This window comes from Macrosteles quadrilineatus, unplaced genomic scaffold (assembly GCF_028750875.1).
Source record: "Macrosteles quadrilineatus isolate MER2022 unplaced genomic scaffold, UCM_ALF_1.0 Scaffold_9__3_contigs__length_116548681, whole genome shotgun sequence".
Classification (NCBI taxonomy): Eukaryota; Metazoa; Arthropoda; class Insecta; order Hemiptera; family Cicadellidae; genus Macrosteles; species Macrosteles quadrilineatus.
The window spans coordinates 10396679-10424591 of NW_026542602.1; the positions used below are offsets into that span (position 1 = coordinate 10396679).

The 27913-nt window shown below is 36.1% G+C and overlaps 2 protein-coding genes across 3 annotated transcripts in view; both read right to left on the reverse strand.

Moving 5' to 3' along the window:
• Positions 1-383: 383 nt before the first annotated feature.
• On the reverse strand, positions 384-16321 carry LOC129002765 (G kinase-anchoring protein 1-like). Its single transcript, XM_054430804.1, has 8 exons — positions 16306-16321; positions 10610-10815; positions 6993-7085; positions 6215-6421; positions 3712-3852; positions 3249-3414; positions 1237-1379; positions 384-456 (listed from the first exon to the last, which is right to left on the reverse strand). The coding sequence occupies exons 2-8, from the start codon at positions 10793-10795 to the stop codon at positions 397-399; spliced, it is 996 nt and encodes a 331-aa protein (XP_054286779.1). The 5' UTR covers positions 10796-10815; positions 16306-16321; the 3' UTR covers positions 384-396.
• Positions 16322-23705: 7384 nt separating this feature from the next.
• LOC129002846 (fatty acid synthase-like) overlaps positions 23706-27913 on the reverse strand; it is a 53206-nt gene continuing 48998 nt past the window's right edge. For both annotated transcript variants that reach the window (XM_054430939.1, XM_054430938.1), the window contains exons 35-38: positions 26748-26966; positions 25795-26055; positions 24878-25117; positions 23706-24507 (exon numbers count right to left, since the gene is read on the reverse strand). In XM_054430939.1, the coding sequence (XP_054286914.1) occupies positions 24394-24507; positions 24878-25117; positions 25795-26055; positions 26748-26966 (834 nt within the window). In that variant the 3' untranslated portion in view covers positions 23706-24393. The remainder of the gene's footprint in view (positions 24508-24877; positions 25118-25794; positions 26056-26747; positions 26967-27913) is intronic.

Below are 27913 nucleotides of genomic sequence, written 5' to 3' on the forward strand. Positions count from 1 at the left end.
ACTTGCCCACCACAAAGTAATATAATGTGATAGGCTTACTATGTATAGTGAATTAGTGATACACACCAACATTACTGGAACTCAGCTGACACAACATCTACACTTTTAGGTTAGGTGCAATTAGTTTGTGGTTTAGTTAATTTGCAATTAGATTTCATGCAAAATCCTTCAACATTCTACCAACAGGAGTTGTAGTTAATTTGTGATTAGATTTCATGCAACATCCATCAATATTCTATAACATTTCATGAGTTTGTCTATTGTTAACAGATATAGTTATAAGATTTAGTGATTACTAAGTGGACTTATTCCTCATCGAAGACATCCTACTATTGCCAGATAAAAAATTCCACCTCCACCAAATTATTAGAAAGAATAATTACCTAAAATTTTTAATCATTTGCTTCTTGTAGTTTCAGAAGCGGCATTGAAACGTACGTTCTTCTTGTTCACCGGCTAGGAATTGAAATGTGTTTTATTTATTACATAAGTAATATACCTATTTATTTATACGATTAATCGCCTAAAAGATTTCAAATCAATTGAATTCCATTTTCAAAAAGAAATATTACTTTTAGACGATTTCAAACACACAGCCATGATTCGAGTTGTTAACAAAGAGTTTGGAAAATGAATCATACCAACGAATATGTGATGGGTTTAAATGATTACTGAAGATAAAACAGGATTTTATAGTTATTGGATTAACAAGAGTTTAGTTTATAGCAGATCTGTCGTTCTACTGCATGAAATTAAACCCGCTTTAGTCTATGGATATATACGACAGGGAGGGTGATTGGAGACTTACTATGGTAATTGTTGAAAATTTAGGAAACGGGGAAACTTTTGCTGCTTGCATTCATTCATCTAATACAATCAACTACAAAAAACCTCTTTCCAAATATTTGTTTTTTTTATGCCACATGAAAATGGGAAAATGTTATTAGGTAGCCTACAAATGTTGAAATCCTGGACAAAATCTGCAACACTTAGAAAGATTTTCAAAATTTATGTTTTGTTTGAAACTTTATGTTACTTTTATTTTTGCCATTTCCCCGTGTATTTTGTGCTTGGACTTTTAACAATTTTTTAAGGAAGTCTATTTGATACAAAAATGAATGTGTCTACCATATACACAACCCACAGCTTGGCTCTAGTCTGGAAAACATTTTAGCCAATTCTGTGCAAACACCATGTACTGTACACACACACACTAGTAGTGATAGGATCTCTTACCTTGGTCTTGGATTCCATCAACTCTCTGACTTTGCTCTTCTCCTGCTCCAGCAGAGCTACCAGTCTTGATACTTCATTGGACAGCTCATTCTTCACCCTCTCTAGATCATGCACTTCTACCAATACTTCTGCCTTGTCCTTCACTGTAACCATATGATTTAAAATGTGTTACTCACGAAGTGTGCTATTGTCAAAGCTGGATTTTCTCTCCTACTTTCCAGCTATTTAGCAATTGCCAGTGGCATGTTTGAAAGGTTTAATAACACAAATGTTTTATTTGTATGACATGAAAGGTGTTACAGTTTAGCTTGGTAAAAACGTCCGTAGGATTATACAGAGTGAATCAGACCACCCGTGCACATACTTTAACGGGACATACAGCCGCTTGTGTAACTCACTGGGACTTATTGATCAGGTATACAAATGTTTACCCACGTCTAGAATAGCTAGGGATCTGAATTTTGTGGAGGTCTGTCTTGGTCCGAAACTACCCAGAAAATCCTAAAAAGTTACATTTTCAAATTACATGCCCCCCCCCCCAAAATTCCCTTAAATCCCACTTTTTTTAGAAAAACATGTTTTTTTTAAACGGCTATAGCTCAAAAACGGCCAGAGCTATTAAACATTTGAAAGAATTTTCATGGTCAGGAATTGAACTTTCTACAAGACACTCTTAGGCGTTTTTGAAAATCACACTCCTTCACCTTAAAAAAAAAAAACGCCCTACTTTTTTTAGATCAACACTCCCTGATGGTGGTTTGATTCGACTACTCCCCTTTGCAAAACTAAAACTGGGTCTATAAGGTTGAAATGGGAATAATGGTGTTTGTAGTACTTTCTATCATAGTCAGGCCCGGTTTCCCCAACTCATTTAAACTTGGTTTTAAGTTAAACGGCGATTTAAACTTAGTTTAACTTTGATTTGTGTTTCCCCAAATTTAAACTAGGTATTAATTTAAGTTCAAACTAAACCACCTCTCGACTTGGTTTAACTACTGGGGATAAAATAAACTGAGTTCAAATGAGTAAATTACAACAGTAACATAACCTCAAATCAAAACAAAAAGTAGGTGTTAAAACAATAATAATTGAAGCAACTACAAATTCATTTGGACGAAAATAGGCTTGGTTTAGGGATAGCTTTATGTTAAGTTTTATTTATATTTTAATTTATTGTTTTATATTAAGTTCTTTTTTAGTACATTTGATTTTATTTCAAGTTAGGCTACTATTAATTAATTGCAGTAACTTATTTACCCTCTCAAACGGAAGAGAGACATTTCCGAAGAAGTAGAAGATGAAGATTATGACACTTTAGTACCTAGAACAAGAGGGCCTACTAAAATAAGGGACAGAATTGACCATTTCAATAAATGGAATGAATCTGAATTTGACAACAACTTATAAAAACTTGATAACATAACCTTAAACAGTGATGTTATTCTACCGGCATTCGCACTTTGCTGACTGCTCTACTGAGTTGTAGCGTAGCGTTGTGGTGGTTGTAGGAAACACTAGCCCAAAGCCCACCGAAGATTCCTTACAAATACACATTCAGGATTGCCAACCGCTCGAATTGCCGTTTATCTTAAACGAAGCCAGTAATATGTTGGAGAAACCGAACACACATTTTAAACGGAGTTTAAAAATAAACTAGTTTATTATAAACGTAGTTTACACCATTTTGGGGAAACCGGGCCTCAAAGTGATGTGCTAAAATCAATATATTAAAATCTCACAATCTAGAAAACAAAAAATATTGTTCCCTATAATACAAATAAATCTTTTTTAACATAATTTCAAGTGGTGTTGGAATTTGAGGTTTTTTTTATAATTATCTTCTATGAAACACCAACAATCAACATCATCAGACAAACATCGCTATTGTCCCTGGTAGGCCTAGCCTACCGGTTATGGCAAAATATGGCAAAATTCCACTTCAATTTTTAAAATTGAACAACAAAACGGGGAGTTATTTAGTTGAGTATACTTATTTAGTGAATGCTACTTACTCTCTCCTTGCAGTAGAAGTTGACATAGCTTTTTATTTCTTTTTTTAACATTCATCAGCTCATCATGTAAACTGCTATTCTCGTTTTTCAGTCTTTCTATTTCCTCTTGACACTTTTCCAATCGGTCTTTGAACTGATTAGCGGAAATTATTTCATCAATTAGAGGCTGCAACAATTTCAGAAAATAATTAAGAAAGTATAAAAAGCAGACATCCATCAACGTTTTGTGTTTTCATTCCCATATCACAAAAACAAAATTATAAAAAAAAAACTAAAGTTGAAAAAAATTCTTAATTACTCAGTCACACTTTTAAAATGGCAAATATTACAAACTTATCATTTATTAACTTAGCATTTATTATTAAGTTAATGGAATCAGATCAGTTTAAAAATTGTCTGCACTAGTAACCTTCCTCAATAACTTGTATCTCTTCAAAAGATACTTGGACTACATTTTACTAACCTGTCTAGCCTTTCTTTCTTCTTCAGCTTTTTCTGTTTGCAAGGCTTTTTTTGCCTCTGACTTTATTCTATTGAAAAATTCTGGATCAGGATTTTGATTTCCGTTTACAAGATGATCACCGGCTGGTCCAGCCTCCTCAACCTGCAAAGTGTAAGCAAAAAATCATCTCCAAAAAGTCTACAGAATCTTATTATACGACTGCTTTACGAACAAACTGAAAAGGCAAAAGTGAATGATGTAGTTCCTTAAATCTTCTGTAAAAACTGTTACACACCCACCATTAATATAAAGTAGAAAACTAGAAACCAATCTTAACTGTTTTGGTACCACTTAGGGCGGGTTTCTGAGTCAGGTGTTAGAGCTAGTCTTAGACTAAAGCTCATTTTAGTACTGGACTAAGAAAAATATCTTTCTGATTCGAGTATTTATAAGTCAGGGACTAATCTTAGTCAAGAACTAGTTTTTAAGTCTGAACTAAAGAAATTATGCTTTAGTCCACGGACTAAAACATGCTAGATTTTAATCCTGCATAGGGGTAGGATTAATTTTAGTTGTCCACTTTTAACCTAAGCAATTTTTGTATGTAAAAGTTTAAGGCGATTATGGATTACAATGATTATAATGATTTTTACCGTTTTCGTGGGCCGCGAATTCGTCGTGAGCGGGAAAACAATCCATTTGATGACTTAAGTGAGGATTGAATTCAAGGATAGGTATAGATTTTCAAAAAACTCTGTGAAAGAACTAATTGAATTGATAAGGCCTAGTTTGGAAGGCACTTCCACAAGGGGAACTAGGTTACCTTTGTGGAAGAAAGTGTTGGTAGCGTTGCGCTTTTTTGCAAGTGGAACACTTTTGCGGGAAGCCGGCGATCTAACTAATATTTCAGAATCATCGGCATGCCGCTATGTGCCTAAAGTGGCATTGGCAATATGCCGTGAACTGAGGAAAGACTACATCAAGAGCTTTTACCCCCACCCAAAACCTCTAATTCCCACTGGTCCTCTAGGTTATATGGTAGAGGTTATTGCTGATATATATGAAATTGTAGGGGTCAAAGAAAGCCTCAACAACAAAAAAGTCATTTGAGAAAGTTAGTTTTGGTGTCTAGGAACAGTTTAAACACGTCTTATAGAACATTTCAGGTGATTAGGAGAACAAGGATTGGTGCTGATGAAAAGCAAAACTCTGTTATCTAAGTAAGTTAGACAGTGTGTAAAGAGACTTCCGCAACTTCTGTTGTTAAGAACAACCGAATGAAATAATTGATTATTCGATATTTCGATTATTTCATTAGCCTGGTCGACAAGTTTTTTTTTAAAAAGGCTAGGGTAGGCCAGTAAGTTAGTACCGGTAACTTATGACTCCCTGTTGAAATTACCTGAGCATTATTGCAATAAGCCTATTCAAACTATGGCTGCACTTTACATCCTACACTCATTGGAATGAAAATATCGATCGTTATATTGATTATTCGATAAGTTATATCGTTTGGTTAGTTAGGTAAGGTTAACCTAACCTAACTAACCAAACAATATATCGAATAAAACAATCGAATAACCGATATTTTAATTCGAAGGAGTGTAGGACGTAAAGTAAAGTACAGCCAAAAGAAATAGGATGAAACACCAATCCTACCTTTAAAACGCCATTAAAATTTTACGATACAACTAATTTATAACAATAATAAAATATATAACAATGATAAATGAATTAAAACAGAAATAAACCTCAAAACCAAGGTTTGACTGAGATCGTTGTCTGTTTACTTTTTCAGAGCAGCGCACACATCAAACTGACAGTAGTGACAGTTTTGCCAGCACGGCGGCACAAATTACCCTACATTTCCCTTGAAAATCATGAGCTCTTTTAATCTCTGACTAAACTAAGTACCCGCTTTAAACTAGTCCGTGTGTCCTTAATCCTTGACTCAGAAAGTGAATTTTTAGTACATGACTAATTTTAATCCATGACTAGGCTAGTTCTGGACTTATAAATCCCTGACTCAGAAACCCGCCCTTAGTTTCATAACACTATTTTTAGTTTAGTTCAGTAAACATTTTATATGCATGGTACAGTTAATTACTGTACATTATTGAATCTTACAATAAGTACAGTAGAACTTATCAATGGGAACAGCCCTGGACAAATAACGATTTAGAAGGATAAACCAACCAACTGTTAAAACTTCCTCAGTTAAAACCAATTTACATTATAGAATTTGAGTTCCTTAAAAAAGCTTAAATTTCATTTTAGGTCATTTATTGATAAATTACACATTTTACTCGTATTAGGCAACACAACTAGCTACTGAATCTAAAACAAACATAGCCCTACTCCATATACACAGACAGGAACCAGTCAATGTTGTAGATATAGACTAAATCAATTTTAGATAATTTGTGAGAATTTGTAGAATTTGTGAGAACACACTAAAAAACTAACTTGTTAAAATACAATTAATAAATAAGAATGCCTATTTGAAAGAATACAGTAGGCCTACCTGATTTTCAATACCGAGTTGATTAAACTGGCTCAAACTCATGGGTTGGGCTTTATTTGATTTTTTATTTTTCTTTGAGCCCGTCGCCTTCTTCTCTTCCTCGGCAGCTTTCTTCATCTGGTCATAATGTTCCTTGTTTTCTTCATAATCCAGTTTTGACTGAAGAATTGCTTGTTGTAACTCGTTTTCGTAGTGGCAATCAACAAACTAAAAATAATAGTTAAAAGCAAATTATGTACATTTTCAAATTGACTGCAAGTATTTTTTAGGCATTTGTACTTGAAAACTAAATGTAAAAAACTAGTCACTGATGAATCTAAATTGTTAACCTTGCCTATTGTGAATTCACTTTTATTTCAGTCAATGACTAGTAAAATATCAAAAATTCAAATACAATGTGTAACAACAATCTGACACATACTTTCTCCAATCAGCTTGTCGACAACCCTTTTAATGAGCAAGCGGTGAGTAACTATAATATTACATACATTCTGGTATGTTTTTTTTGTGATGGAATTATCAATGTTATTCTTGGTTTGTCGGTTACTCATCCCTAAATTAAAATTATACACAATTACTAAAAAAATGTGGTATATTTCGGGTTTTTATCAAAACCCATCTTCAGCTTCTGTTTAACAAAATAACATATTAGGTATATAAACGATGTTATCTTACATAGATTAAGGAATTATCCTTAATAACTCCTGGCAAATGCCTTATCTTTTAATCAGATAATTTATAACAAGAAATTCTGATTTTGATAGTTTGGGGTATTTACCTGCGCATCTTTTTCCTTCCATTGTTGCCATTGATCCTCTGGTTTTTTTTTCTTGTTCTCGCTCTTTGGCTTCGCTTTATTGGCTGTACTTCCCTGTAAACAATAAACATGATAATCTAACTAGATAATAGAGGAAGGAATCCATTATTAATAGACAGGGTGTCTACTACAATTGGGTCAAACAATTCAAGGAGTTTTATAGGAGAAGTCAAGACAAATTCCTGAATATTAAGTACTACTACGGAAATTTCTTTTATATAAATTTTGCGATCTCGGCAACACTAGTAATCGTCTCTCTTAACCAGAGTAAAATCCATGAGCCCATCATGCAGTCTTGGTGGCACCTGTAGTAATCGTCTTTCCCAAACATAGCAACACCTGTGAGTGTCAACAGTACAGAAAATGTAAGGTCGGTATGGTTCGGTACGATACAATATTTTGAATAACTTCTTGATTAGCATCGTAGGTGTTATTAAATTATCTATAGGCGAATCTAGCCTATTGGGTCTGATGATGATTGGAGCAGTGTTGCCACACAGCTCCGGAAGAAATCCCTCCTCACGAGCATAAAAATCCCGTTTTTTCCTCTCTAATCCGCGCACATTACGTTAAAAATACGTGCACAATCCGCGCACTCTGTAAATTAACCTGAGTCTAATAATATAGTGCTAGAAAACCAGTTTTCCATTAATTTTTTCACCTATAATGAAAATTAACACTCAAAATATGTTACAGGATGTTTACACTTATGTGTGCTAAACTAAACTTATTGTTCTGAACAAACTTTACCTATAGCAGTTACAAGTTTAGAAGTCAATAAAATACAATATTATATCTCCTAAAATATGGGGTTTGAGGTTTCAATAAGACAGTATCAATAAAAATCGCCCTTTAGTATCAAATATTATAAAGTTGGTTGGTAATTTGTTTTGTTTGCCTGTTTGGTTAGGTTAGCAGTGTTGCCACAAAATAACGTCTACAGGAAAATCACTAGAACGGGTAGTAAAATATCCCTAGAAAACGATTAAATCTCTAGAAGTGACAACCTGATCGTAGGAGTACACATGGAAGTAAGGGGAGTGAAGAGAACAATAAATGTAAACAAAAAAACATCATCATTCTTGAATGCACCATAATATAATCCTTAGTTCTTATACTCATAAAGTGCTCATCTTGAGTCACAAAGAATAAAGTGTCCCGATTTGCCGTTGAAATTCCCATATATTTTAAAATACTTTACAATTGGGTGAAATACGCGCAAAATCCGCTCACAATCCTAATCCGCACAAAAATCCGCGCAGTCCACCAAAATCCGCGCAAAAAGCGTAATTACGCGTAAAACGGCAACACTGGATTGGAGTGTCCAATCGAAATTGATCACCACTTACCAACTTTTACATGTATTTACCGTCTTGTAAGTCAACAATATAAGTGTAAATATATTATTGCAAGTGTTATTAGACGTATATATTTTCTGTATTTTTCATACAATATTTTGTACCTCGGTTCTCGGTACAAAATCTGTATGGTACGTGGCTACCTAGATTCAAGATTCAAGATCTTTATTTGTCATTTACTACTACCAGTATTTTTTGCCATTTTCTTCTCAGAATAGTAATTGAACAATTATTTTAAATTTTAATACATTGAAATTACTAAGAAAATATTTAGTATCCGACATTTATGGTTTTCTAACAACAATTGATAACAGTACCACACATTATTAAAACCTTTTACTCCTAACATGGTTGGTCAAGAAAGAAACACAGTTAAGATAGAGGGTTTACCTAGGCCTACATATTTACTACTAAGATAAGTCATGGGCATGATAAAGTGGTTTTAAAATTATGGTAAGAATATTTAGGAATAAACATGTTTGAAGCAACAATTTGACAAGATGATTTCACACAACTGGTAAATCATTTCCAACTAACACAATAATTGGGTGTTTTTTTTTGTTTTTTTTTTCTTAGGCTCAATTTGTCTTAGTATAGCTTAAAGCTCTTCCAAAGAATCAAAAGACCCAGGCCTAAACCTAATTATTATTTAGGAGGGCCTATATAAAAATTGAGACTGTAACAAACAATGAGGTTTAACATTTAGCCCGAGTATTCAAATTCAAATAATCTTTATTTGTTAGTAGTATACAATAAATACATAAATAGTGTCAAATTTATGAGTATAGGTCGGGCTTCAATATTAATTCCATAATTTGTGGTGTTTGTTATTACAAAACGCTTCCTTGATCTTCTGGCTTTGTTTATAATACCCAACCAGGGTGCTAGTTTATTTCCATTATAAAATTCAAGACTAATACCAGACTTTTCAAGACTAATTCCAGATTTTTCAAGACTAGTTTTTTCAACAATTAGTGGGTGTTGATACCAAAATGTATCGATTCTCGATTCTTGATACCTATACCAATTTTGATAGCTTAACCAAGTTTTCTAAAAATACTACACCAACCCCTGTCTTTGTCATAAAGTAGTATTATGATAATGTGGTGTTTTCAAGTAAAGAAATAATGCAGCAATAAAAAATTCTAACTAGCAAATTTGGTTTTTTTTAAATCATGAAATCTTCCGCGTACCGTACGTTTAGACATCATCATTGACTGCAGCAGTTACAGAAACGTGATCGTCGTCGTCCGTGATCACAGCAAAATCATGAACATTTCTTGCGGCCTTGTAGACATCAATGACATCATCGTCGTCTCCCGCGGTCTCAGAAACGTCACCGCCATCGTCCGCGATCGCGGCAACGTCTTAGAATCGCAATTAGAAAACAAAGCAATAACAATATGGCGTCGACTCAAATAGAGCAATTTTTGCCGAGAGAGAAAGAAGTAAGTGCAGTCAACCGTCCACTCAACAGCACAATAGGTGGTGAGTAGTTTTGGTTGGATAATTCAACTGTCGATCGTTTAAATAATACGAAAATTGGAAAGTGAGTGACTCAACAGTCAACCATTTAAAAATCAGGGCCCCAGGTGTGGCTAGAAAATTTGGTAGGCCTAAGAAGTCTGATTACATTGACTCTAAACTCACAATGTAATCTGTTCAAAACGGAGCGACGGTCTTCAGCCTGGTAATGAAGAAAGATTTTAATGGAAACCCGATTCCAAGAGTATAATGAAGCAATTGAGCAGCTGAATAAAAACTTTAAAATGAAAACTTAAATCATCTCATCTGCTGTGTGATGGGGTGTGTGAGACCGTGTGGAAATTCAACACTTAGTAAATACTATTATTCAACAATTACAAAAATATACAAATGTATTGTGTCAAACAATCAGCCAAAAGCGCAGAGAGAATTGTGGAATGGTCTCTACCACTCTCACTTTCTAATGAAACTGCAAAAAATCATTGCCTCCAAGTGGGCGGATACCACTCCGCTGACACATCTCCACAACTGCAAGAGAGCTTCAACACCCAAGGTGCACCCTTGATTGATCTGCATATAGAAGTGGACAAAACTATCCCAGCCCAACAGCAATGTTCTACCCACCCTCTTGTGAATTGCGGTCATCCTGAAATCATGTACTCTAAACAACATTTTGACTAGGCCCTTAACTTTTCCTTAACTTTATTGTCAAAAAGTTTAGAAAAATTAACTGACCTGAGAATCCTGGTTTTTCTTTCCAGTTTGTTTCTTTTTTGCCTGTTCCGGCTTTTTAATGCCTGTGTTGTTTTGGGTTTTAAATTGTTCGTTTTTCTTGATCATTTTTGCTGTGATCCGTCTAGAAGTATCGCCATCATCATCTATAGGCAAAATAGCAAATCTCGAAGCTGCTGGTGTGACCATTGTTGAGGTGTTGACTGGACCTGTAATGAACCAACTAAGATATAGTAAGTATAAAATACCCCCGACGCAGCAAACCTGCAGATGAAGAGAATTTTGATTTACCTGGCTGGATTACTACTCAAATAAGTTATTCCCTTAAATCCCCTGCCTACTCCTTGAAGGAATTCCTTGAATCCGATCTGAACCATTAACTTCAAATAATTTTTTCATGATATTGTTAAGCAACAAAAAATAAAAAAAATAAAAACTCTTGTAGCCGACTAGTTTTAAGTTATATTATTGTATTTTTATTGATGCCATTGTATTATTCTTAATGAAACTACAAAATAAAGAATGATTTGATTTGATTAAAATTGTCAGATTTATTTCCTCTTTAAACATCAATTTTAATGAGTAGGCCTACTCTTAATTATGATGCTACAGTGAAGGTAATAAGGAGTGATTTTATTAAAACTAGAGTAACCGTTGCTCAAAATCAAGCAATTGCTAAGTAGAAGGTGTCACTATCACTCGAGTTCACAATGGGGCTAGATGATACCGTGGTGAGAGTGGCGTCTCACTATAATCCAGCTCCTTGTAGGAGCGGTTGTGTCCGTAAAGAAAAAGCGGCACATTTACAGGCCTCGTGCACTTTAAAGCGCGGGCGTCGACAAAGTCTCTTGCACGACAAAATTTCATCAAAATCCAAATTAGTCAGGTTAAAAATAATTTTAATTTGTTGATTTCATATGGAATTACCCATAATTTAACTTTAAAAAACTTTGAGTAAACTTAGATTTTTTAACATTCTATCTATAACATTGGCGCAACACTGGCCAAACACTTGTAGGCCTAACTTACAATATAAGAAGTCTGATCCTTCCCATTCCCACTATCATTGATTTACTCATGTAAGTTAAGTTAGGCTTTAAGTAAGTAAGTTATATTCGCCAAATCCCTTAGAACTCTGTTAAGATAAGATTGTTTGAGGTGCAGCTTGGCCTATCTTGCTATAAAGCTCTCAATTTAAATTTAACTCTGTTTAAATCAAACATAGGCCTAACAATTATTAATTGTACAGTAGGTCTACATAGGTAACTGCATCAAAGTCTACCCACCTAGCTAGGCCTACGATTGCAAGACCAGCCTGGGCCTAAGATCGCGCCACTCATCCTACACTCATCTCCATTCATACTTGGCCTTTTAAAATCGCAGAGGATACGCGTCCGGTAACCGAATGTGGATTAGGCGTCTGGCAGTGACATCTCCGGGTTGTGGGGGCCCGGAACACCATTACCACAATGATACGTTTTACAGTCATCGGTGTTCGTGGCGTAGTGGATAGAGTTTTAAGTACTCGGCTGTTGTACAAGAAGTATCTAGATCGAATCCCATCGGTGACACTAACTTTTTGTCCAAGATTTTGCTTAGAATGCCATTTTTTCTTAACTAGGTATCCATCTTTAGTTAGAATTTGAGGCAATTATATATTTGGGTAGACTTCTGTATTTGTTGTCAAAAACAACCGAATGAAAATATTGATTATTCAATTGTTTCATTCGATGTATCGTTTTGTTAGTTAGGTTAACCTTAGGCCTACCTATAACTAACCAAACGATATATAGGTGGATATTTTCATTCGATTGTTTTTGACAACAGATACGGAAGTTTGCCCTTTTATTTTATAAACAGAATTTAACCTTCATTTGATTTTTTCATTAACAGCGAGTTTGGTTTGTTAGGTTGGGTTATGACAGTAACTGCTGGACGCCTAATCCACAACGGACGCGTATCCCCTGCCTTTTTTAATACCTAGGCCTATTTTGTATGGTCGCCATTTCAATAGAAGATGGAGACATTTTCCAAATATTTCACAATAAATTGGTCTAGAAGTGTTTGACACCTTTTTCCCTGTGACAGTTAGGCCTGGAGTGAATGTAAAGAAAAAAAAAAATCAAAAAACGATCAAATGATTGGTATACAGCTGAGCTTGGTAAATTTAGGTTGCTTGTCCAGCTGATATTTGATAAGTTAGGCCCTAAGTATAAAGCTGAAGCGTCAGTAGAGCGAAGAGATAGGTTATATGCATTATACTTGAAGGCAAAGCGTAACTATCAGGCTGAATTAGATGCTGCTAAAAAGCTGCATACTGTAGCCTACATAAAATTGAGCGCTCCAATAACAAGTCTAAGGCAGCTTGGTGTGTCATAAACGAATCAAGAAAATCAAGAGCAACCATTAGTACTCAAATAGCCCTGATGAATTTAATTCCTACTTTGTAAGTACTGTAGATGAAATTGTTAATGACATGCAACCTGACAGTTCCGTTGCTGCTCTAGCGGTGCCTGTGGCACAACACAATCTTTTGAAATGGAGACCTACAACTTCGGCAGAAATTATTAGAATTAAGTTACTAACAGCTTCTCAAACTCCTACAGTCCAGACATATGGTCTTACACCACACATCTTGAAGCATATTATAGAAGCTGTTGCTCAACCCCTCTGTAAGGCTATAAATGGATGTCTGTCAACGGGCATTTTTCCTGATTGCCTAAAAATTTCATGAACTGTCCTTATCTTCAAGAAAGGAGATGTAAACGCTGCATCGAGCTATAGATCCATCATTCCCTGTTTGGCAAAAATACTTGAAAAAATAATGCAAAACCAAATAGTAGGCCTAGACTATTTTGAGACCAACCATCTTTTCTCAAATTCGCAACATGGTTTCCATAAAAGAAAATCAACCGCTGCAGCTCTCATCTCCCTAGTGAAAGAAATACAAAATGCCTTTGAGGACAACCATTCCATGTCCATTGTCCTATGTGGTCTGTCAAAGGCGTTTGACGTTGTCTCCCACAGTATTCTTCTTCAGAAGCTGGCTCGATATGGAATAGGTGGGATTGTTCTCAAAACACTAGACTCCTATCTTTGTGAGAGGAGCCAGATGGTGGCTATACAGGGGGCTCTCTCTGCTCCAGCTAAGATGGACCATGGTGTCCCGCAGGGATCGATTTTAGGGCCTTCATTGTTCTTGATCCTGATGAATGTCCTTGGTAGGGATGATGAAACCCTCCTATATACGCCGATGACACATCTCTCTGTGGCAGGGGACAACACCCTAGCTTGAAGCGGCAGCGAAATCAGATGAACTATTCAATAATGCAAGAGGCTGGTTTGGGCACAATGGCCTTAACCCTAGAGCTGGCACTAGTGTAACACTGTACTGGCATAGGCCTAGGGATATTATTGATTATGTAATAGGTATCATTTTTAAACCATCATAAAAATTAGAAATAGCAACACAATGGATTGTTATATATCATTTTGTTCAGAATAAGACAAAGAACAATAATATAGGTGGTTTAACTTACATGGTTACCACAAAAAAAATTTTTTTAGTTTCTCCAAATTGTACCTAGGCATTATTAATTTTTTTATAAAATGTTTTTATATTCCGTCGTATAGCTAAGTGCATGTAAGACTTATCATCATAAGGTAAATTGTAAAGTTGTGGTGAATTTTGTGCTGATTCCAAAAATATATAGTTTATATAGCTTATTTTGTGTATTTTGTTTGATAGCCCTACTATGTCGATCGTACCCCCGCGCTAGTACCAAATAATCATCCAACCCAGGTCATGTACAAAACCGTACACCTTATATAATATAGGGGAGAGTGGTACATACTGGGGCGAAAAAATTAAAACATTTTTTTCTTCAATATTAGTTGACTTAGAAGAACAATCTTTGCACAAAAATAAAGCACTTTTAAAACTCTTTTAATGATATTTTTTTCAAAATTATTAACTTATATTTAAAAGGCCAAAAACCGTTTGTCCCGCTTTATACCACTTGTCCCAACATGAACCGACCCTGGTACAAGGTGGGACAGCAATATGGTACAAAGTGGGACAGCATATGGTACAAAGTGGGACAATAAATGGTACAAAGTGGGACATCCTGTTATGCATAGGAGGTATACTTAAATAAGAGAGTTTCAGACAAATTAAAAAATTTATTGATATATGTGACTTGTAAAAACTTATAGTAAATAGTTAGTAATTAAACTAGGCTATAAGGCTCGGGGCTATAAGGCTCGGGCCTATAATTCCAGGGTACTCTGGTTTGAATTATTTAACTTATTTATTACAACAGTAGCCCTAAAAAGTGAACAAAACTAAAAAAAAAATATTATATATAGGCCTACCGTAACACCTGCATTGGCGCCGTATATCCGGCGTTACAATTTCGGCCGCGGCCGTTCGCGCCGTATATCTGGCGTTTGCCAGCGCTAGGGTTAAGCTAAATGAAGCCAAAACTCAGAAGCTTCTATTAACGCTCAGCAAAACCTCTCCATCTCAAGATGAGCCAGTAAAACTATTAGGGTTTGTCTTGGATCCCAAGTTACAATGGGACTCCCACGTCGATGCTGTGTGCCTTAGGCTAAGGCGTGTAATTTTTCTCCTTAGAAAACTCAAACATCAAATCACGCAAAAGTACCTCATGACAATATACTTCTCATTATTCCATAGTCATACAAATTATAGAATCTTACTCTGGGGCCACTAATCAGGGTGTATCCGTATACTGAAGCTACAAAAACAAGCAGTAGAAAGAATTGTAACTGGAAGTAACTTGAGACATTGCAGCCATGTAAACCCATCTTTAAAACTTAACAAATTTACAGTATACAACCAATATATATAGGCCTAAGTTATTCAGTTGCCTGCTTCATATAAAATCCAAAACTTGCATCTGCATGAAAGCAGAGGGGAACAGCATGATCACAACATAAGGGGAGCACACAACTGAAAACAACTAGATGTAGGCTAGCTATGACAAGAGATAGTTTCCTGCAGGTGGTTGTTAAGATGTTCAATGCCCTGCCAAAATGTTTAATAGACATGGAAGATGAGGTTTTCACCAAGAACTTAAAGGAACTTCTCCTAGTAAACCCATTTTACTTACTCAATTGAAGGATTTTTTTAAAACTCAACAACACTGTCGCTAGCATAAGCATCCACCGCCGCTGCGCAGTCAGTAAGTATATTTTAAATTTTTATTTCTAGGCCTAAGTTAGGCCTAGCCTAATTGTAAATAAGCTAGTAGGCCTAACTTAAGTTTTTAAGGATTTTGACGCTATCTATCCGGCCCACGCTGGTCAATGATGAAGAAGGGGTATTTTTGATATTCAGGTAACAAGTATTTAAATTGCAAGGTCTAGTCATAGGCCTAGGCGTACATCAGATCCATCTTACTTATGATTTTACTGATGCTTTCTCAAAAGTTAGCTTATTCTTAATAGGCTAACTCATGTTAAAATCTTCTTTAGTCACTACCAATGCAGAATTGGTGTGTTAGGCCTTCAGTTCTGTCGAAAATTATTCAATAGCCTTTTTGAGAGAACGTTTTATACAGGTTGCCGCTAAGAATAAAATGCCACTTTCGCTTAGTTCACCGTCCTTAGACCTAAGTAAATTAGTTCAATTGAAACTACCAGTAGGCCTACCTAAAATGGATAACTTAATGTACCTAAGTTAGTCTTATTGACTTTAAAACTGTATTATCTGTAATACTTATTGGTAACTCATAGCTTACTTTTACAAAAACCTATAACTTGGGTGTTCACACACCACACCACACTCTTCGTCTTGTAAATCTTGTAATTGAAGGGGTCGGCGGAACAAAGTGCTAACCCTACTTTTTGCCCAAATCAGGCTAACAGCACATTCTAGCGGGGTTTTATATGAACTATTAGTTGCCTGCATGGAGTTGCTGATATGTCTGGTAGGTAGCTCTAGTATCGATGTGCATTACGTCGCCTCCCTGTTCTTTGTCAGGCATATTGGTGTCAACACAGTGCTAAGCCATTTGTGCAAAATATGATGGGTGATCATATGGACAACGAACAGGTCAGAAGGCAACTTTTTATTGATGAACATGAAGAAAGTGACGTATCTGTTGACGACAGTGATGCTGATCCTGACTTTATACCGAATTCGTCATCAGAAGATGAAAATAATGTAAGTACAGGTTAGCACTATATTACTCTAGGTTAACCTGAAAAGTTTTGTGATAGCATTTTATTTTTTAATAAGCGTATATTTTATTATTTTTACAGCTTTATTGTTCTGTAATATGCTAAAACACTTTATACTTGTAAAGCAAAATTTGTTTGGTATTTCCATCACTAGTAGTATTTGAAATCAAACTTTCATTGTAACTACGCACTTGAGGGTTAGCATTGTGTTGCCTCAAGGAATGGTTCGCTAACTGATATTTATGGGTTAGCACTACAAAAACATATGATTTTAAATCTTTGATAGATAGTACTATAAGAAATTTATAAAAAGATAAACTAATTATTTTTATTATTTCAGGAGGATGCTCCAGCAGACTTGGCAGGAAACGAAATACGGGCCCGTTCTCCCCATCCTACACCTGAGAAGCCTGTTCGAGGTCGAAAAAGGAAAGTGAACATGTCTAAAAAAGAGAGAAATAAGAAAAGGAAAAATGAAGGTAGGCCTTATATAAATAGAAACGGGCGTCCTGTCGCTGCCCATTCTGTTGGTGAACTTTGTAATTGCCCTCTTAAGTGCCAAGATAAACTACCAGAGCCAATAAAAAATCAAATATTTGATGGTTTTTGGAATCTAGCAAATTTCGACAAACAAAACGCTTATTTGTTTGGCTTAATAGAGGCTTATGATGTAAAGAAAAGGTACGGAGGGACGGCACCTGAGGAATCAAGGCGGCAAAAATCTTATTATTTTAAGTTGAATGTAAACAGTAATCTGGTTAAAGTATGCCGAAATACTTTCATGGCTGTGCATGGCCTCCAAAACAATAGAGGTCGGTTGAACAATCTTTTGAAACAAATTAAATCATCGTCTACGCCAACAAATGACAAGAGAGGAAAGCACTCTAATCGACCTAACCGAGTCCCTGAAGAAAGCGTTGCCTCTGTGCACAGCCATATAAAGTCAATACCTACATACCAAACTCATTACAGCCGAAAACAAAATCCTAACAGAAGGTATTTTGATTGTGACCTTAATATTACATCTTTGTACAGAGATCATTATCTTAATTATTGTACAGAACAAAATGTGACCCCAGTATCGGAAGACAAGTACAGGCGTATTTTCAACGAACAATACAATATAGGGTTCAAATTACCTAAATCGGATACTTGCAAAACATGTGATATGATTCATATTAAGTTGAGTGAACCAACAACAAGCGAGGAGGAAAAAGCAAGTTTGCGAAATGAAAAAGAATTGCATTTGAGAAGAGCTGATGCTATGCAGGCAAAGCTTACTGAATACACAACAGAAGCTAAGATGCATCCTGATAGGTTGCATACAATATCTATTGACCTGCAACAAACACTACCCACCCCTAAACTCACCTGTGGCCCAGCATTTTACTTACGGAAGCTATGGACCTACAATGTTGGTATCCATGACTGCGGAAACAATCAAGGTTACATGTTTATGTGGGACGAAGGAACCGCAAAACGAGGCAGTGAAGAGATTGGTAGCTGTTTGTACAAATACATAACTTGCATGAATATCAAAAGCGAAAAGTTGGCTATATTCTCGGACAACTGTGGTGGCCAAAATAAGAATTACAACCTTGTAGCACTATACAACTATCTAACTTCGACAAAATTGTTCAAAGAAATTGAACATTATTACCTAATACCTGGCCATACCTTTCTACCCTCGGACCGGCGGGTTTCGAACCCCGGACCTCCTGAACACCAATCCGAAACGCTACCAACGATGCCACGAACGCCGCTGAAATCACATCGTTTCGTTACGGTAATCGTGTCGCCTCAAGAGAAGACATTAACCACTAGAGATATGACGTCACTACATCTTTAGCCTTAGTCCCTTCCGTGTGCCCATTCCCTTGACAATGTACCAGTCCCATCCCAGTCCAGTCCATTTCCACTAGCGTGCTATCTAGCACTAGCCTCCACTAGCAGTGCAGAGTGTGGGAACTGTCTGTGGCAATTACATTAATGTATCTGCAATCCTAAAATGCTATAGGAAGGATAGGGAAACAGGTCCAAGACGTAGGGAGTTGTGAAGGAAGTAGTAAAGGCGAGCAGTGTGGAGTGTGGAAATGGATTAATGTATCTGCAATACTAATATATTATTAATGACTGTTTTCAGAGTAAACTAATGATTTTCCACGAGCAAAGCTTGGTCCCCAGGTACTTATATAGATTTGCCGTTTCTAGGTTAGGTAGGGGAGGGGGGAAACGATACGATACGTATCGTTTTTCGATATTTTTGACGATACGATTCGCGTATCGCGATACAGACGCCCGATTCGATACGGCGATACGATATTTTTTTCCGATACGTATCGTATCGCTGTATCGCGATACGCGTCCGTATCGCCCATCACTAAGCGACTTAGCTGTGTTGAGTTTTGTGTTCAGTTCTCTGTTCTGCCTTTTCTAGTTTTCTGCTGCTGGCTGCTGCTGCTCGGTAATGCTCGATGCTCGCTGCTCAGGGCTCGCTCCGCTCAGCGCCAGTGCTCGCTCGGCTGTGGCTGCTGTTTCGTTCGCTCTTGCCGTTCGTTCAGGCAGTTCAGGTGCTTTTGCTTTTTTCGATTCAGTTTTTTGGGGGATTTAAAAAAGGGGTAAAAATTGGGGTGTCTCATGTTAGACCCTTTCAAGACATGAAATTCTCCAGTTTATCTCTAAACAATTATGAAGATATTAAACAAATAAATTATCTAGCATGTACAGTTTTTGGTTATGGAGAAAATAAAAAATGTATAAATTTAAAATTCCCATGTTATTCATTCATTAACTGTTGTAATTTATTTGTTTAGTTTTGATTTGGAAAATGTATTTTTATTTTAAACTAAGCAAGCATGTTTCTTTAAAACCTTTTTTCTCAGCTCGTGTGCATCGTAGGGATAATCTACGAATACTTTTAGAAAGACAGTGGCGGCGATAAGAGCCCGCGGACCCCGCAAGTTTGGTCGCCGGGCCCCCCTCTATTCTCCCAATAATCTTTAAAAACATTATCATATATATTACCGCCTAAGCTTGCACTTTAGCTGGCACGGCATCTCCTGAGGCACCGAGGCGTCATAACCTCGTCTTCCATGATCGCGCCAAAATAGTGAATGCTTCCCGTAGTCGTAGTCATGGAAGAAAAATTCATAGTCTACCGAACCGAGATTGCAACCAAAAACCTATGATATCATCAGATAACATCATCATCGTCTCCCGCGGTCACTGCCCAATCCCTCACGCAACCCGCGGGGACGGGGAAATATTTTTTTCCGCAATCGCGGCAAAATCCAAGATGTATCTTTCATGGGAGAAGAAACATCCATTCTCGTCTTCCGCAATAGCGGCAAAATATTAAACTAAACATCGTCCCCGCGGGGAAATGTCGTCGAAATCCGCGATCGTGGCAAAAGCGTAGGCTTAATCTTTCAAATTCGTGAGCGTGATCCTCGCGGACATTAAAGCTGTCGATTTTATTGGGCATTATTGTATTGAGTATATGCGTACTGAGAAAATCGGCACGAACTTGATTTTCTGACTTTGTGCTTGATCCCTCAAGCTTTGTATGCCAGGCTCTGTTTGGCTCGAAAATCTACAGTATATAAAAATCAACAGTTTCCAAAGCAATTCTAATTTGAACCGATCTGATTTGGCCCGAGGCCCATAGGTAAGTAACTTTTTTTACCTGACTCGAAGCATAGATAAAAGGAGTACCGTATCTAGACATAATCCATTTATGTCTATACTCCTTTTATCTATGCTTGAAGCAAACATATCTAGATTGCAGCCTACTAACATTAAGAAATTAAATGAAATTAAAATCCTTCTTTAGCATCAATGAAAGAATGGAATTAGCTAGTTCCACTAGCAACCTAGGTTAATTCCGATTTGATCGTAAAAGAATTGTCAAGTTCATTTAGTTGAAGAGGAGGGGCCCTCTCTCTGGTGTGATCCGCTGGGGGCTTGGATGATTAATATTATCATAGACTAACCAACACAAGTAGACTTCTCATCCCATTGTAAATTTTGAAGCACGTTTTTCGTGTCTAGTTCATGTACGTGACACAAAGGCGCTAGTGTCGATGAAACTTTGTTACCATTATTTTAGGGTTAATTTCTTGATTTGTGCTTTACCGTTTGGTTATATAACTAGGGGACAAGTTATTGTTTATGATTAGATCCTATTATTTGGTTAAACGAGGTTTTAAATGGCTGTAATAACGGGAAACAAATTGTAAACAAAACACGACCTCTACATAAACCGTACATGAACTAACAATAAAATTGTCTTCAGCTGTTCCATAAGGATGAGAAATCTACTAAGGGAGTATGTTTTATCTATGATATTATTAATGTTTTATCTTCCTAGGCCGGGGGCCACATTGGTTCTAAATACGGCCCTATTTTATGGTGCCTTCATAAGTCCACAAGGACAGCTGATGCAACCTGTATGACTTATGGCAATTCTTTTACTTAGTTTGGTAGAGAATTTAAATCAATCGGTCAAGCAGAGGTGGCTATGGTAATCTGTTGTAAACTACTTGTCCTAGTGCTCTTATTTGTTTTAACACATATTTTTGTCTTAAAAAACTTATGGTAAATGCTCTTATAAATATCGTTATGATAGGGGGCCCGTGTGGCTGAGCCTGTCGCACAATCGCGTGTCCTGGTAAAATTTCCCAAAAAATCCTGGTTAAGGCTCACGGCCCCCCCCTAGCTAGCACTTTGTAGAGCTTAAAAAAATAAATATGCTAATTTAGTTTGTGGAAGAGTTGTTATGCCTAACAACTACAGAAATAATTAAAAAAATGTAAATTTAAAATTCCCATGCTGTTTTTAAGCTTTGCAGACATGCACCATTCGCAAAGCACGAAATATTTTTACATTCGGCGATCTTGTCTTGCTATTCACCAATTAACGAGTAGACGTCTACACACCTGGGTTGTTTTCCGAGCAACTGTTCATTACGGGAATAGCAATAATATTCGTTCACTTTGATGTGTGCAAAAATACCAACAAATGAACGGGAAAACTCGAGCACAAATCACAAATGTTTGCTGCTTACCAAAAAGATAAACACCTATCTACACTACTGTGATTCGGCGAGTCGCTGTTCGGTACTTGGCGAATGAAGCATGTCTTTATGGAGAATAAATATAGACCGTTGTAGTTTGCTCGTTTATGGATGTATTTCAATTAAATTTTGCAATTTAATTTATTTCATACCAATCAAGCTAAACATTTCAATAAAAAAACACACCTTATTACCTTTCCTGTAGCAGCAAAACTTAGTACTCAATAAAATTAATTGGAAATAAATCTGACAATTTTAAGAGAATATTTTTGTAGAAATCCAGCCAAGGAAATGGAAATTCTCTTAATCTGTAGGTTTGCTGCAGCGGTTTTTTTTTTTAATAATATGATAATCATGACAATTCATTATCAATAACATCAGTAATAATTAATAGGTATAGTAAATAAAAAATGAATCTATTTAAGATAGATAGGTTTTGTTTGGTATAGTAATACAGAATAATAGTAATAAAATATTCTGATAAGTACGTAGTCTATAGATGTTTCTTCCTTCGCTTGTTTCTTGGTGGTAGGAAGGGGTGGTCGTCTTCAAGTTCTGCTATTGCATTGCCCAGTAGAGTTCTGATGGAGCTGTTCAACACGCTGCATCTAGGCACTTTAGTAAGTCCGTGTCTAACATCGCTCAGTCTGTGGAAATGCTGAGAATGAGTCTCTTGGAGTATCTCGGAGATAGAATTCCCACTCATATCCCCAGCACCCTCAGTTAACATTGTAATTTTGGACATTTTCAGTGAATTTACTAATAATTTCGATCTGGTTATGTTATTAGTAGAATTTTTCGTTACCTGGGTTACACACAAATCATGTTTGATAGATTGATCAATGAAATTAGAATCCCATCATTCTAAATGCTAGCTTTCTTCTCTAACTAAGCTAACTAATTCCACTATAAACTTAAGGTCCCTTGGTTGCCATTGGCTGTATGGGCTATTAACAGCTGTGTCTAAGGAATATGTCGGTTTTATTAGTCACTAACGAGACTACAAGATCGCGCCACTCATCTCCATTCATACTTGGCTTAAAATACCTACATTTGTATGGTCGCCATTTCAAAGTAAAGTATTTAAGTATTTACACCACTCCCTGCAGGAGACCATCTTTAAGTTGCCTAAATGTAAGTTACTTTCCCTGTGTCTGAGATATGCTTTGATTAGTCTTTTGGAGGAGTTTGAGAGACACAGAAGAAGTGAGGAAATACAAAAAAACTGATTGTAAAATTTATGAGATGTCCTTTCCACAGTATCATGAACTGTCATTAGATCAGTGAAAGCATCAGAGGTTTAAATTCTTATCAAACCCACATCCTCAAGTAAAAATTGTTAGAAAGTAGAGCAGTTGTGCAAGTGTATTATGCCAAGGTTTAGTCGTAAATTTTCCAGTGTGGGAATGCTCACCATGTTCTAAAAAAAATGATAAAAAACGTATCGAGCTGCTATATAGCCTACCCATGCTTCACAACAGAAAGGGTATATGAAGTAGAGGAAACAAAACTTGATTTATTACTAAAATGTGATATTTAATTTCTTTTAATTCAGATAACGGGTTAAAATTTTCTCGGGAACCGGTATAAAAGTTACGCTGGTGCTTCTTTAAAAATAACTATTTGATTTGATAGTTAAAAATGATAAACTTGTAGACACTAAGTGAATACTAAGTGTGTTACTCCACTTTTAAGCACATGTACTTATATTTTAAGTCAAACTAAAAAATCCAAATAATACTGTTGTTGCAATAAAATCACAATTATTACTTAATAAGGATGCTGTGTATAATATAGGGAAAAGAAGTTATACATATATATGAGCTTAGAAATTTATTCTTAATAAATAAAGAATTCAGTTACACTTGCTTTTAAGCAACTCAACAAACATTACAAAGTTAGGCTATATACAACAATAGAAAATGTTAATCAACATAAAAAATAAACATAACAAAAGACACTTTATAAAGTGATGTTACAAAAAATGATTTAAAACATCACATGAATAGGAGAAGTCGTTGAAATAAAACAATAAAAGTATAAAGCCCTGCTAGGTAGACCTCACTTTGGTTTTTAGTGTGTTTAAATATTTATAATAATACCTCAAGACTAAACAAAACTAACCTAGGTGGATAAAAAAAGTCATGTCATCACTCATCTCTCAAAGGGACGTCAAAATATACAAATAGAACTCTTACACTAACCTATCCGACATTGCATGCTCATCATTATATACAAGATGGTAATAAATACAATCGTACTTCATCACAGTCAATAATGTTGAGATTCGACAGGTTCGAAAACAACCGATTTCAAAATTAATAAATCACTGAATAGGCGTTAGACACCTAACAAAAAAATCAGTTAAATTAAACTGATATAAAAAATAAATCAAATACAAAATATGTTTTAGAGAATTTTTGAATGATGCTTTCCAACAGTTACACAGTCTTTGTGCTAGCATTTAGACTACTAGATCTGTACAGATTTTGTAGGTATCAGTCGTTTATGCTTTGATGGATTGTGCGATGATGTCGGCGATCTTGCTAGCGCTGTCACCCGTCAGAATCTCCCTGTGGTTACCCTTCACTGATTGGATCTCAACTTTCTGTTTGCAAATCTGTAAAAGAGCAAACAGATGAGGTTAATATGAAATTAAACCATGTAAAGTTGTATACGCAATATCAGAGATACATTCATAGAATAAAGAATTATGATAAAGTTTTTGTAAGTACAAATTTTGTTTTGCTTCATACTCCATTGAAGCAAAGCTTTATCTTTCAAATCATACACTCACAAAATAACATTACCCCAAACACAAATACTGGGTGTTTTGCAAGCCTAGTGGTTTATGTTTTGGACTTCAATGTGAGAGGGCTTCAATTCATGGCAGATACACAAAAATTAGGAACAATTTACCTTGAGTGTTCTTTAAAATTGCCACTGGCGGAAACACAAAATAAAAATACTATTTACTACAAAATATTTACCGGAGTGAGGCCATAGTCGGGGCCGAGTGACACGTAGTTGTCAGTGGATTTGATGAGTGTGACAGGTCCTGCGTAGGAGCCAGAGGGTTTGTATGCGTCAGCAGCCACCAGCTTCTTGTAGAAGCTCGTCGCGGCCTCGGCCAGTTCGTTCTCAGGGAAGGGAGTTGCGCCCTTCAGTAACTGAGTGGCGAGGGACAGCCTCTTCTCCCAGGAAGGCAGAGCTTGCAGTTCCTTCTGGATCTGAAGAGAGAGATGTTGTTAGAGCAAGTAGAAGAGTGTGTTACAGTTAGAAAATAAAGCTGCTGTCATAAAATGTATTATTGTATAACTTAACTACAGCATCACAACTATACACGATATACTAATTAGTATATTTGCTGGTAGCCGATTGTGGGGTGATTGTCGAGTTATAACAAGGTCATCCTAAGAAGAGTCAAAAGCAGCATTTTGATGGTTCAAATATGGACTCAGCTATCCTTTATCTTTGAGCTTTTAATACCTGTTCCTAGCTAAAAAAATACAGCAGTTTGTAGCAAAGTTGTCATATTATCTGTTAAACTCTCATCCTCTATTAATTTATGCCTTAAAATACGCCACTCACAGCTCAGAGTATTTATTTTTATATATTTAAACAGCCTGTGTAGCTAAATGGTTGTAGGTTATATAGTGGAATAGTGATAGACTGCAAATCTGAATGTTTCTGTGGATCAATCCAAAGTGAATCCAATTTTTTGACTCAGATTCAATTTGTAATTGGGATAACTATCAGTTAGTGATGCCAGCCAACAGAAGGTTGAGTTTAAATAAACAGACAAGGGACAGAACATTTTCATAAAAAGTAAAAATTCCAACTCAACACACACAATATAAAAAATACATAAATGAAACTAGAAAAATAAATCAAGTACTCTACACACCTTAATGAAATCAACGTCGTCCTTGAACAGAGAGATGAAGTATGTGAGAGCGTCAGCATCGGCATTCTTGTTGTCGGGTTTCTGTCTTGCCTTGTAGTTTCCAGTGTGTGCCGCGACGTAGGTGGGGGATCCATCAAGCAGGACCAGCTTCACCTTCTCCTTAGCGGCTTCCAGGAGCAGCGCCATCTCAAAAGCAACACACGCTCCAAACGAGTAACCAGACAGCAGGTACGGGCCGGACTTCTGCACTGACTTGACTTGCTGTATACAAAGGTAAGGGTTAATGAATGCAGTGGAGTAAAAAAGTTAAATCACTTTATGTATTGTTTAACAAACTAATCCAAACGGGGCAGCAAACAAGTATGTTTGATTGTTATAATATTGATATGGGCTTAATTTTTGGCTTTAGAATGTGCTTTTTAAACTCCTCACCTTATAAATTTTAAAAATTAAAATAACGAGGTGTTAGCCCGTCCTACGTACGGGAATTCAGTATATAGTCAGTTAAAACCGTGTACAATTCACATCAGCTAGTTTACACAAATAAAGGCAAAGTTTCTTGCAGTTTAAATGTGAAAAATCATCTTGTAAACAAATGTTGTGTGACCAAATATGTTTTTATTCCATCATAGGCCTATACAATATGCATTTTAAATCCGATAATTTTACAATAAAACAGCAATTCTGCAATTTTTACGATGTGAAAAGCGTTGAACATGTTGCTACAAACCCTAATTTTGAGCTAATACTTTTTACAAATAGTTGTAACATGATTTTCTAATAAAAAGAATATTAATATTCAAAACCAAGAACAAACCACCAGTTAAATTAAATTTGACCCGTGAAAATATTTCTTGCACCTCAGAACAGAAGGTTTGCGTAGCTTAGGTTTACATCAATAAAGACTTGTGTTGAAATATGTCTCAGAATAAAAAACAACTTAAAAGAAGTACCTGAAGGTAGAATGCAGCCAGTTTCTGAATGGATTCTAGAGGAGCCTTGGTTGTGCACTGTAGACCGTAGACAGGGCAAGGTAGTTCGGCAGCCAGGGACTTAAGGGCGCTGACAACACCTTCGATGGGGTGAACGATAAAAACGGGGTTACCACTGGACGACTTGGACGGCAACTGGATGATAGTCTCCTTGGGAACCAGCTCAGCTTGGAACTGAACCTGTGAAAATCCAATCACTTGTTAAGATTGTAGAATAAAGGAGATAGCAGAACCGCCTTAGAAGAGATACAGGTAGGCCATAGAACACACAATATCTCGTACCCTGTGGGGGACTTAGTTGGCCTGGAGCCTTTTACTCAAAACCAATCACTTGTTAGAGTAAGTTTTAAGAATGAGTTTGAGTTTGGGAAATTTTCTTATTAATTTATTATGTGAAAAGATCTACGAGGGCTATCCAGAAAGAAACCAACATTTTAAAATAAACCATATACATAGTGAAAAAAAATTTTTATTATAAACATTTTGAAGCTAAACTCTTAGGCAGTTTTTCTACATAATTGTTATTTAAATTAAGCCATTTATCGTGGTACAAGCTTTTCAATGCCATCTTTGTAGAAATCTACAGCTTGCGAGGTCAACCAATAACGTCTGTCACTTTCAGTGGTGTATCCAGGGGAGAGGGGTTTTAGGGTTTTGAACCTCCCCTTAACCTTAAAACAAAACGTGATTTTTTTAAATAATTTTTTTCTACAATTAAAACATCTCTTTTGTTTCTAAATATAAAAGCCCCCAGACCCCCCGGTGTAACCCCCCCCCCCCTCTTAGGTGTAACCCCCCCCCCCCTAGTAACGCCTAGGATAGCTCTCGTATTTGGAGAATAAAAACCAAAATAGTTAATAAACACAGGTGTAACGGAAACAGTAATTAAAAGAATGTAGCACACATATCTATCTATAATACATAGGAAAACTGTATACAATTAAAAACTACCTTAAGGGGCAGTATTGAAACAAAACGCTCCATCATTATTATTTTAATTTAATTTAAATATCTTCATAAAGTTTGAGAATATTATGATTGTTGATCAAATTGATAATATTCGACAGTCTATTCTGATTTGTTTTTAATGTGGAAGTTTTTGTTGGACAAAGAACTGTTCAAATTCT

Coding starts and splice junctions, on each gene's coding strand:
- LOC129002765 (XM_054430804.1), bottom strand. CDS start 10,795: ATGGTCACACCAGCAGCTTCGAGATTTGCTATTTTGCCTATAGATGAT. Junction 3,415..3,711: donor AAGAAAGAAAGGCTAGACAG/GTTAGTAAAATG, acceptor AAATTGTTGCAG/CCTCTAATTGATGAAATAAT. Junction 1,380..3,248: donor ACTTCTACTGCAAGGAGAGA/GTAAGTAGCATT, acceptor ATATGGTTACAG/TGAAGGACAAGGCAGAAGTA.